Source organism: Galeopterus variegatus, unplaced genomic scaffold (genome assembly GCF_000696425.1).
Source record: "Galeopterus variegatus unplaced genomic scaffold, G_variegatus-3.0.2 Scaffold1232, whole genome shotgun sequence".
NCBI lineage: Eukaryota > Metazoa > Chordata > Mammalia > Dermoptera > Cynocephalidae > Galeopterus > Galeopterus variegatus.
Window position 1 is genome coordinate 183,776 of NW_007727343.1, and position 11,740 is coordinate 195,515.

At 45.6% G+C, this 11,740-nt stretch overlaps 1 protein-coding gene across 4 annotated transcripts in view; it reads right to left on the minus strand.

Annotated features, from left to right (window-relative positions):
- The window catches only part of NTRK2 (neurotrophic tyrosine kinase, receptor, type 2), a 358,258-nt gene that overhangs the window by 171,066 nt on the left and 175,452 nt on the right, over positions 1-11,740 (minus strand). For 2 of the 4 annotated variants that reach the window (XM_008575751.1, XM_008575753.1), the window contains exon 12: positions 233-280. The exons of the other annotated variants lie outside the window; for them this stretch is intronic. In XM_008575751.1, coding sequence (XP_008573973.1) covers positions 233-280 — 48 coding nt within the window. The remainder of the gene's footprint in view (positions 1-232; positions 281-11,740) is intronic. 4 annotated transcript variants of the gene reach the window in all.

An 11,740-nucleotide genomic window follows, 5' to 3' on the forward strand; every position in this document is an offset into this window, starting at 1 on the left:
GAGTATAAAAAGAAGTCCACTTAGAAAACGCAAAACCATTTACTGAACCCAATTAGCAGAAGCAATGCCTTTTCTGGAAAAATTCTAGGCCTCTTTCATCAACAAGTCAGAAAGGAGGAACAGAGAAAATGCATCAAAGACCAACAAACGTAAAGAGAGTCTAAGCAGTTTCATCTGAGTTAAACAACATAAACTCATTACTTATCCAAAGAAGGAGTGAGTAACTACTTACCAACACCTTGTCTTGAGTTTACTTTCCCAAATCCAAACCATGAGAAATCTGAAAACCACAACAAAACATAAAATAAACTTCGAAAGAGAAGTGTAAACCAGAGGTAGTCAGCACCGTCCTTAGTCAAATAACCCAACAAACTCTAAATTAAACAAAAAACACTGGGGACCAAAGCTTCCTCTCAAACACCTGGAAACTAACCCTTGGATTTTTGTGTCAAGATTTATTTCTCATCCTGAGAACACAGAGTTTCAAATCAGACAAGAGACTGCAGCCTGTCATCAAGAAAAATAGGCAAAACCCAGAGTTAACAGCTCTGAGCTGTTTCCTTCTTTCTCACTTTCTTTCTCCCCTAAGTGGGGAGATCATTGCCGAGCATGGAATCATCTAACAGGAAAGCCGCAGGGGTGAAGACACACAATGGACCCAACACATGCACATGGTTGGGAACCGCAGTGGCGCGGGAAAATAATAATAGAGAACAGATTTTTCCTCGAGCTGAGACAGGCAGCAAAGAGAGGTACAGGAAATCCTGTGGGAGAGCTGCCACTGGGCTAGGTGGGGCTGCAGGAGGGGAAAGGACACGGCCTCTGGCACTGAGTCGCCGTGTGGTGGTGGGCGGCCTGCACTTAGGCACAGGTAAGGCAAGGGCTGCCGAGCCTCTGGAGCGTCTCCGTGAGTATAGCTCAGTGAAAGGGTTTGTTTCCGGAGCCCCACCACTTCTGCTGGTAATTCCCACTGGCCTCAAAGTGACTTCTGCAGGGGGAAGGGAGACCCCTGGACATGAGACAGGTGAAGGGCATGGAGCCCAGATAAGTAACTTGGATTCTCCGAGCTCCAGCTCTGTAGGGGTGTTTACAGGCAGCTGAGACAATAAGCGACATAGAAGAACCAATTTAAGTGAAACGATGTACATAAAAGCTCTCCCCACACACAAAGACGCCTTACAAAGTGGAGGTTGTGATCGTCACTTTTTTCAAGTATGAGGTCAAGCTTTTCTTCCCTGGTATCCTACAACTTCAGCCTTCCAATCCCTAAGCTCATTTTTACTTCTGATTAATATTCATCTGAATGCTTTTTCCAGGTTTTAGGAGACTAGATGAAAGCCTGACCTCGATCCAAAGCCGAATAAAGATTCCTTTGCACAGAAGACACTGAACTTCATTGACTCGAGCTGCTAGTTTAGTGAGGCAGGGTCGAACCTATGGACTTCTTAGTGATGACTAACCCCATTCAAAACAGAGCGCGTTTTCCTGCTGGTTATTTTTTGTTTTTCTATGTTTTTTTCATTTACGTAGTTTGAATTAAACCTTACATTGAATGTTTTAAAACTGGTTTTTTAACTTGAGCACTTTTTTAACGGTGCGTTTCTACTTTACAGAGAACCCACTAAAGGACAATGCCATGACAATCCCTCCCTGACTGCACACTTCAGATTATCTTCAATCATTAACCATAATAAACACAACTGCAGTGAACATCTTTACACATCTTAAGAGCCCCCCTCGGCACAAGTTCTAGAGCCCACAGATCACTGGAGAGTGGAGAGTAGATTCCGCACCTGGGATTCACTTCTCGTGTGCGCACATATGACACCTGTTCTTACCAGCACAAATGAAGAGGCACCTAACTGAGGTCAACTTTTGACGAAATTACTCCTAAATCGCTGACCTATTTCTAAATTCCCTCTAGAAGTGACACAATCGTTTTGCAGGAGAGAACGCGACCTTCTTGGCTATACCTCGGAGTACCTGGAAAGTTTAACAGACCAGATTCAGAAAGGCCCAGCTGGTGCCTCTCCCCGGTAAGCTGAGAGCCATTCAGCAGCTCGGTCTTGATGGATTTAAGCAGTAGTCTTAAAGCCTTACTGCTAAATTTCACCATCAAAATTTTCCCACAAGGCTGAAAGAAACAATTTCTCAATTTCCTGTGATGTTTCATCCACTGGGAGTAGAGTCCTGCCAAACCTTCTTTTATTTTCTGTTTAATAAGAGACACTTTATTCACTGCAAAATAAAGGGCTCCTTCAAAAGCAAATGTAGTTGCAGTGAGCTTAAAAAATCCCCTCCTTCTGGAATCTAGACCAACAAAGACTTTAAGTTACGAAATTAACCAGTTAAGTCCACCTCGTTTTGAAGAAAGCTCAACCTTTTCTCTGGCCAGATAAAAAAGAAGGTAGAAAAAAACAGCACCTTAACACATTAACAACTCTTAGAACTCAAAATAAATAAAATAAATGGCAAAAACAATTACTTTTCAAATGTCTCTCAGAGGAAACAGCTATATTTAGGGGGTTGAAAGGAGTATTTATGGGGCAAGTTGAGAGCCTCACAGGAAGGGGCCAGAAGCAGACGTGGAAGAAACCTGAGCTTCCCGTAGGTGCTGAGCCACACAGCACTAAACGTGATGCTTGGAAAGATCTCGAGAGAACGCAGTTTCCGGATTTTTTTTCTTTTTTTAAGTTTCAGAAAAAGTCACTTTAGTATGTTAAGGAAAAAAAAAAGAACACAGCTTTCCTCACTTTAACTCTGAGAAAATTAAAATTTTCTGTGTTCTCAAATGTAATTTCTTCATATTTTAAGGTAAGACTCACCACCTCCCTCCCCCAAGAAAAGCATCTCTAACGTGGTGGGGGAAGCAAATGGGAAAACTGGCCTCCCTGCCAGCGCGCTTCGTCTCCCGCTTCTGGCGACCAGGCCCGGTCCCTGCTGTGCGCTGCAGAGGTGTCCCCAGGCTGGCCTGCGGCCTCACGGAGCGCCCACCGCCTGCTGCTTCTGACACTGGACTCACTGGTTATTGCACTCGAGGAGAAATGAGTGCAAAGCATCACCTTATTGACAGGTAACCCTCTCCCTTTCCTACTGACACGTCACCCGAGTGAGTAATAGTTTCTTCGGATTAACTCCAGTTCCTCAGGGCACAGAACAGCATACTTTGGAGCCAAGTTTCCACTTCAATTGAATCTTAATCTTTTACATAAGGACATAACCTTTATCGAAGCCAGTCCTATCTCTGCAGCCTAGGGGGAGGGCTTGCTTTGACCTAAGCTGGTTCTGGAAATCATGACACTGGTGTCCTCCTGCCCAGCATCCCATGGCTTCATCCCTTCCCTTTCCCCAGACTTCCAGTGTGACTTATTTCCACCATTCCCTGAAAGTAGTAACATTGGGCGGCACCTGTGTGACAAATACTTACATTAAAACATGTGTATTATGGCTCAAACTGCTAGCTGGCCTCTGGCATCCCAGAATCCACTCCCCAGCATCCCTGGTGGTGATGCTGCAGCCGTGTGACTAAGCTCTGGCCAATGCACGGTGGGCAGAGCGGTGGGTCCCACCTGGAGGCCTGGCCCGAGACTTCCCGTGGCTCTTGCCCCTTCCACCTGGCCAGGATGAAGACAGCACCCAGGGCAAACCTGGAAGTTATGACTTGAAGACAGCACAGGGTCGTCCCACAGACCAGCTAATACTCCCTGGACTGTCATGTGAGTGTAGACATTTATCCCGATCATAATAGGGAGGCTTCCCCAACGAAAAGGTGTAGACAAATAAAATATATAGATACTCGAGGTTTTATTAACGGGCTCCATGGCTTCTCAATGCCTCCCTCCACCCCCACCACAAGTTCAAAATTATGTGTCCATGCATATTTGCATTTTTCTGGAGAGAAAATCCACAGATTTTATCAGATTTTGGAAGGTATGTCCCTCCCCAAATGCTAAGAACCTCTGAACTACATAGAAATAGCTATAAAGACAAGGCTGTAACTTCAGTCCTCTGCGTTTATGTTCTAGTTCATTCTGTCCTCAGCAGTGGAGTGTGGGTGCCGAGGACCGCACATCACGGCTCACCTAGCTTTCCGCACGCCCGCTGGCTCGGCCCCTGCTCTGGTCTTGCCTGTCCCTACTGTCTTCCCACGGAGCTGCCACAGCGACCACTTGCAGGCAGAAATCAAGGTCACTGCGTTCCCCTGCTTGAAGCTCTTTAAAGGTTTCTCTCACATGTGGTAGAAACTCCTGGCCACCCCTACAGAGTCTTGCATGTCCTAGGCAGCCCACCCAGCCGCCCCTGCCCCACCGCGTGCCCTGGGAACCAGCCCAGAGGCCTCTCTCCTACTCCTGCCCTCACTTGCTGTTTTCTCTCCTCTTCCCGGAATCTTTTTCTCTGGCATTTTTTTTTTTTAATGCCTGATTACTCCTCATCCTTCAGGTTTCAGGGCAAATATCACACATTGATCTTTCAGGAGGAGAGAACAGACCTGTGGTTACAAGAGGTGGGAGTGGGAGAAGGCGAGGGGGTTGGGAAGGGATTGGGTAAGGTGCATAAAGAATAATTACGATTTGTAATAAAGAATATACTGATAAAATCAATTTGGTCAACACGTACACAGGTGATGGTAGTCAATGCTGTACCCCAAACTATGTATAGTCAATTATGCCTCAATAAAAAAAAAAGAAAAAAATATATATATATGTCTATATCTGACACCTTCGGTGTGAGGCCGAGCTCATCACTTCTGCAGAGTCTCTCTGAGGCCCTTTCCGCTCTGTCTGCTCATGCTTCTCAGTACGTGAGACAGAAGAGGGGAAAAAGCCCATAATGGATGCAATGGCCAGTGGGTTGCACTGTGGGAACTAGAGTTCAAACCCCTGGGGAAGTTGGGGAGATGGTGTATAATACACCTCAGAGTTATCCCATCCAGAAGGTGAGGAAGTTGGGTCATTTACTCTCCAGTTGCTCTCTGTCATTGGCTGAGGGCTTGTGGCTGAGAGAAAGCTCTCCAGCAGGTCACAGGTGCTTGCAGCAGGACACTGGGGGCAAGCACTGGCGTGTCGAGAGCTGATGGGGACGGGTGGGCGCCAGCGGCACCTGCCACAGGGATCTTGTCTGTTTAGTGTGCCACTGTCTCCAGAGCCTCGCACAGACCCTCAACAGACACTTGTGGAATGAATGCATGAGAACAGCAAATTTTTAAAAAGCATGCAATACAAAGTATAGCAAGGGCAATGAAAACGCCAATATGCCAATTTTACACCCAACACAAAACCATTATGTTTTGCAAATATATTTGCGACCTCCTGATTCACTGGTGGCCCTCCAATGGAACATCTCTGAAGACAGTATTTAAAAGTGAGCAATACTTAGAACCTAGCACTCCAGGCAGCAGCGTCGAATAAAGACTCTGGGTCACATGTCAGAAGATGTGGGCCTTGTTAGACCTGAAAGAAATGGATGCTCGACCTTGACTGAGTCCCTCATAGACTCTGAAGACAGAGGTTGAGAAATTGTCTCTAAGGCCTGCTCAAGCTCCAGCAGCCCACAGGACTAAACATTAGGCACTTGTGACTTCGATCATAGATTGACACATAGCTTTATACAGCTTTTCTGAGCCTGGGTATTTTGGGAATGTGAGATCATGTGCAATTTAAGGAAAAGCAGTCAGTCAACAGGCCTAGATTTTCTCCTGTTAAACAATATTTGATGCTTTGGGGTCACTATATCCTCATTTAAGAGAAAAGGCTTGTGCTCTGTAAAAGCAATTTTTAAAAATGGTGTTTATTGAATACTTGCTATATGCTAAGAGACTTACTAGAGATTAGATATTACTTTAATTAGAGAAAATTGATCAGCTTTTAATGCAGCATTCAAAAAAAGAAAAAGGCAAAATAAAAGCCTTAAATCCCATAGACTCAAAGCTCAGAAGCCTCAAGTGGGAATAGATAAAATTAGACTTGCTGCGAAAACAGCAAGATGTCCTGATCCCATATTTCAAACATTTAATTTTGAAAAAAAAATTGCCAACCACTTCTCTTTCCTTTTGAACATGTGGAAAATTTCAAGGAAAATTCAGCTGGTCTACATCTTAATCATTCACAATTAAACAGTACAAAGCATTGGGTTTTTTTTCAGTCTATTGTAAATTCCGGAAGGCTTTTTAACAGAGGTGGTCACAATCTTCCCTGGTAGTAAAAAAGTGAAACTCCCACCTGCTAATAATTACTAGTTTCCAAGCTTGGAACTTTGAGAAAGGCAACCAGGTAAAAGGAGTTGCCCGACACAAAAGCGGCGGCAAAGCTAGCTGTCGCACTGTGCCACCCCAGCCAGAGCTCGGAATGGCCAGCGCGCACCTTCGCAGCTGTCACCAGCTCCCTTCAGGGGAGGAAGGTGGTGTCTGCTTGCACGTACACACAGTTCCCCTGTCCACACTGTCTTAGAGCTGGACGGCTGCCTGCTGGAGACATGCCCCGAGCTCTCCTCTGTCTGCTGAGCACGCTGGTCAGTGCGCAGACAAGGTCTCCAGGCAGGAAACCAGCTGATTCTCAAGGAACTAACTTAGAAGGGATGTTAGTGGGCCTCAAAGAGAGTGACAAGCCCACAGAGTCTGACACTTCATATCAAATTCCCATGAGCTTCTATTTCCATAGAAAACCTAAACAATGACTCAGTCTTCGGCTGACTTGCTCAGACCTGTCCATTGTGCCCGGTCACCAAGTGAGTCCAAAACGAAGGACAGTGGTGCATGTCAGTCTCCTTTACAAAAGCTTCGTTACCACATTCGGTGTCTTTGAAAATGCCTGCGCGATTTCTGCTGTATATTTATAGCTACGACCATCTTTATGCCTATGTTATTTTTATTCACATGTATATATAAAACGTGCACTTTTTTTAGTCCTTCTAGACCAACACTTGCTGTAGCCAATGCAAAGCACCACGTATGAAACTTTCTGTGGCTGTATCACGGAATTTTGGAGGGAGAGGAGGACAGTAGGCTTCACAGCCCTGATTCTCACTGCAGGACATTTTCCATTTCTACTGCATTTAAACTCTTCCCACCCATCTGGGAGCATGTGACCTGCTTCGTGTCACCCTCCAGCACCTTTGTCTCTCTTGCCATTGCCCTGCCCATGCCCTGCACTCCTGAATCCAGCCAAGGTCAGGAAATGTGTGAGGCCAACGCGATAGCCAAGATGTTGATTTAATTTTATTACCCTGTGCTCTTCTACTAGGAAACTACCATAATGGAATAGAACATAACAGGATTATACACACTTATAAAGCTGGGTGCTGAATAAAAATAATTGGATAAAATGACCATAAATAGAACAAAATGAAAACCCATTGTTTAAAATGCAATGCCGGTCAAACAAATTAACTATGGGCCACGCTGCTTAGCATCACAGTGTCAGTGGAAGAAAACCCAACACAGAAGATGAAGCTGCTTTTCTCTCCTCCATGTCTTCCCACTAAATGCCCGTGTGCTCTTTAAGGTCCACTGCTTTTCTGGAAACTAATCAAAATTGAATACCCAGGTCAGTGGTGCTCAAACAGGGGTGATTTTGCCTCCCAGAGGAAATTTGGCATTGTCTGGGGACATTTGGGGCTGCCACAATGGTGAGGGTGGGGTGCATGGTTGTGCTATGGCACCTAATAGGCAGAGGCCAGGGATGCTGTTAAACAGCTGAGAGTGCACAGGACAGTCCCTACATCAAAGAACTTAAGGCCCAAAATCATAGTACTGAGGTTGAGAAACCCTGGCCTAGGTAATGGCATTTATCCTAAAATCTTTTTATCCTTGTTAAAAAGAAATCTCAGACTGCCTGTGCTCGCGGTCGCTTAAGGAAGTTTAGCCTTCTCTCCTGTTATTCCAGTGTTCTCATCGGCGGCGCCCGGGCTGCCAGCCCCTTCCTCTCTCAGCTTACCTCACACCTATCCAGACACAGCTGTGATATTGTCATTTCTGCTGCTCCCGACCAACAGAAAGTGTTTCTCTGCCCCCAGAACAGACAGGAACCGGGTTTAGGCTCCATGCCTTGGGTTTCAGTGTTGGATTCATGATTTACTGACAGGCATCCCCCAATTACTTGGTCTCTCTCTGAGTCCCCCCTCTGTTGAATGGGAGCAGTAATTACTGTCCTGCCCCTGATGGGGCTGTCTTAGGGTCACATAGGATGGTGTAAACACTCTGGTATTATATAAACATGGTGGTAAGGGAACAATAAAATTCCAGTTTTTCAATGACATTCAAAACATTGACCTGGCCCCATAACCTGGCCCAGCTGTATCACCTATGACTGACTCCCCTTAAAACACCCATCCCATAGTCCAGTTAAACTATTACTTTGCATTCCTGAAATAAACATGCCTTGAATTTTTCTGTTTATTCATTAATTCATTCAGAAACTATTCATTGACCACCTGATAGATGCAAGACAGTGTGAGTTTTTATATAGTCAGAGATCACTTGGAGCCAGGTCCGATGGAACATGTGGGTGATTAATCTGGGCTACATCACCATTATTCAAAATGCCGGGGTCTGATTCTACAAGTGTCAGACCTCTGGCTTTCTTGTGGGGCTCGTAACTTTTCATTAAAGGCACTACTACCAAAAGATGAGTTCCAAAAAGGCACAAGTTCTCTTGTCTGGTGATTGCCAAATGCTTTCATAGTTCTAGAATCTTAACTAAATGTCAATCTCCAGGAACCTTCTTGGTCCCTAAATTCCTGGCCATTAAATAGATGCAACATGACTGCATGCATGACGAGGTGCTCTTCACAGTGTATGTCAGAAGCTACCTAAGCACATTTATTCTCAGACACCATAAAAACAACTGGACCCCTGGTGGATATAATCTCACTAAACCAGGATTAACTATAGATGCATAGCTGCAGTTTACCATTTTTGTTTGTGTTATGGATTGAATTGTGTACACCCAAAATTTATATGTTGAAGCCCTAACCCCCAATGTGGCTGTACTTGGAGATAGGGCCTTTTAGGAGGTAATTGAGGTAAATGAGGTCATAATGGAGGGACTCTAATCCAATAGGTCTGGTGTCCTTGTAAAAATAGACACCAGAGCTCACTCACTCTCCCTCTTTCTCCCCAATGAGAACCACAGAGGAAAGGCCATGTGAGGACACAGCAAGAAGGCAGCCGTCCACAAACCGGGAAGAGAGCCCTCACCTGGAACTGAATTGGTCGGCATCATGTTCATGCACTTGTAGCCTTCAGAACTGTGAGGAAATAAACGCCTGCTGTTCGAGCCACCCCGTTTGTGTTATCATGTTATGGCAGCCTGAGCAGACTAGTTTGTTTGTTTTATTTGTTTGCTGTTGTTTGGATGGGTTCCCTGCGGCCACTTCCTCCTCCTCCTCAACGGGTTGATTTTCCTTTGGTTGCCCACCCAATTCCCAGGAAGCCAGTGTGATTCAAGGAGGAACCAATGGCTCAGGTATAAATAAATCAGCATAATTCCATTCACTGCCCACAGTGGTTGGTTAAAGAATGGGCATGTGACTAAAGCTGGCCTGATCCAAACAAAGCCTAGGATGTATGTACAAAGTTTGAAATAAGCCATGTCTTCTTTCCTGCTGGATGGGCATCTGGAGGGTATAACATCAGCAGTGGATGGAAGTCATCGTTCCTGCAACCACGAGAGAAAAGTTTGCCTCCACGTTGAGCCAATCCAGTGGAAGGGAACCAAAAGACGGATCCTGGTCACAGTGTCTGGGCCTCGGATCAAGCCACATGGGAAGCTGGGCGTTTACTCCTTGATGGTATAATATGTGAAACAGTAAATTCCCATTATTGCGCAAACCATTTGCAACTGTAAGATGCCAAATTAATAAGGGATAGTTTGCAACAGTTGCCTTATTTTCACGAAGTTTCTGCTGCTTCCCCAGCGGCCAGAGTGAATGGGTACCATATTCTGGAGTCCTTTCATGAGAACAAGCTTTATTGCCACTAATGTTGAATTGGCATGTTATGGAGATGTAAATGTCTTGCTCTTCAAAGGCATGTTTGACAGGATGAAAGGCTTTGGGATTTCAATGACTTTGACTCCTCTGGAGATGGGAGGACAGCCTATTTTAGCAATTTCCATGGGAATGAATAGACATATACTTTAGCTATTCAAATATTTAACTAGCTCTTTTGTTGTTGTTTTGAATCCCAATGGGCTGCAGCTGCCTGTTTGTGTCTGCTGTGCCTTTAAGGGGCTTGCTGATTCAGTAGGATCTCTTGAATGCATTAATTAGCCTTCTCTAATTTTCCCAGCCCATGCCTATGAAGAAATGAGCATTTGCAGCTCTAGTTGCTGGGAACGATGTGAGTCTTGAGGGTACTAGATAAATGGAGGCTCAGAAGCGCCTGCTCTTTGCCGCTGGCAGCAGCCTGCATGGCAAGGCTTGTGTGGCTACATGATTAATTTACTGGCTATCACTATTGGCAGGCAAATGCAACACAGGCCTGGGTTAAAGTGTGACAGGGGAAATGGGGCATTAATCGGCCCAGGTACACGAGTCAGAAGGAGGTAAGGATCCAGAGAAAATAAAAGAATACGGAAGGCTGGAAAATGATTTATCATTTTTAATATATATCATCTAAGCTCAATCTTTATAACTGCTTGTAGGCCTCCATGTTGTGAAGACTTTGGCAATAAAACACTTCTTCCTTAAAACACTAAAGTGAAAGATGCTGGTGGGAAAAATAGAGAATCATGAACTGACTGTAAAAGCAAAAAAAAAGGGTTCAGCTTAAAATTAAATTTCCACTTGTTTCTTTATAAATGATTTAGAAATATAGCTTTTGCTTGGAAATCTGCATTCTATTGATCAGATAGAGGGGAATATGAGAGGTCTGTCCACGAGGGCCAATTTCTCGGATCGTATTTAAAATTATAATAATATGAGAAAACCTACTTTCAAAACGTAAGGGCTCATGTCAGGTTTAACTGTTAACCCAAACAATTAAATTACTGTAACCAAGAACCCATGAGCTTGGAGGCTGGTTTTACACCATGAAGCGGCCTCAGATTTGGAAGTTCGCAAAATTAAAGTCCAGTAATGAAGCTGGGAGCTGTGTGAAACGGGATGACGCCCTCCTGGTATTTACTCTCTTTCCTCGGGTTTCTTCAACCCGAAAAATTACAAGAGCCATTGTCGGGAAGGCTTCCCTTTCTGCAATGGACAGAAACAAACAGCAGCAGCCCCTTGGCATCCACAGCACTTCACAGCTTCTACCTTAACTGTCCCTGCGCTCCCCTCGGAAACGCCAGGTGTTCACAGCAACGCGGCAGAGAAAGACCAGGGGTTCTGGCGCGTTGCACGGAAACATCAGGCATCATGATGAGAGCGGGGCTGGGGCTGATCTGTCCCCGTCCTCCATTCACTCTGCTTTACGGGAACTCTCTGCCTTCTTCTGAAGCGGGCGGAGGCTGTGATGGGCCATGACTTCACTGCAAACACCACGGCTGCACCAATGCAGGCCGAGAAGCCAGCGCCGCCACTCAGGCCCAGGCCCCTCCAGCCTGGCCTGGCCCCTCTGTCCGTGCCCCGTGCTGCAGATGGGAAGAGCTCTGTAAAATGCCACTGGGATGCTCTTTGGCCTCCCATTCTTACTTCAAATGATGGATGGCTCCACACCACTGCCTCAGCACCCACACTCCTAACCCGGGCCTCAGCTTCCCCCCCCCCCCCCCCCCCCCCCCCCCCCCCCCCCCCCCCCCCCCCC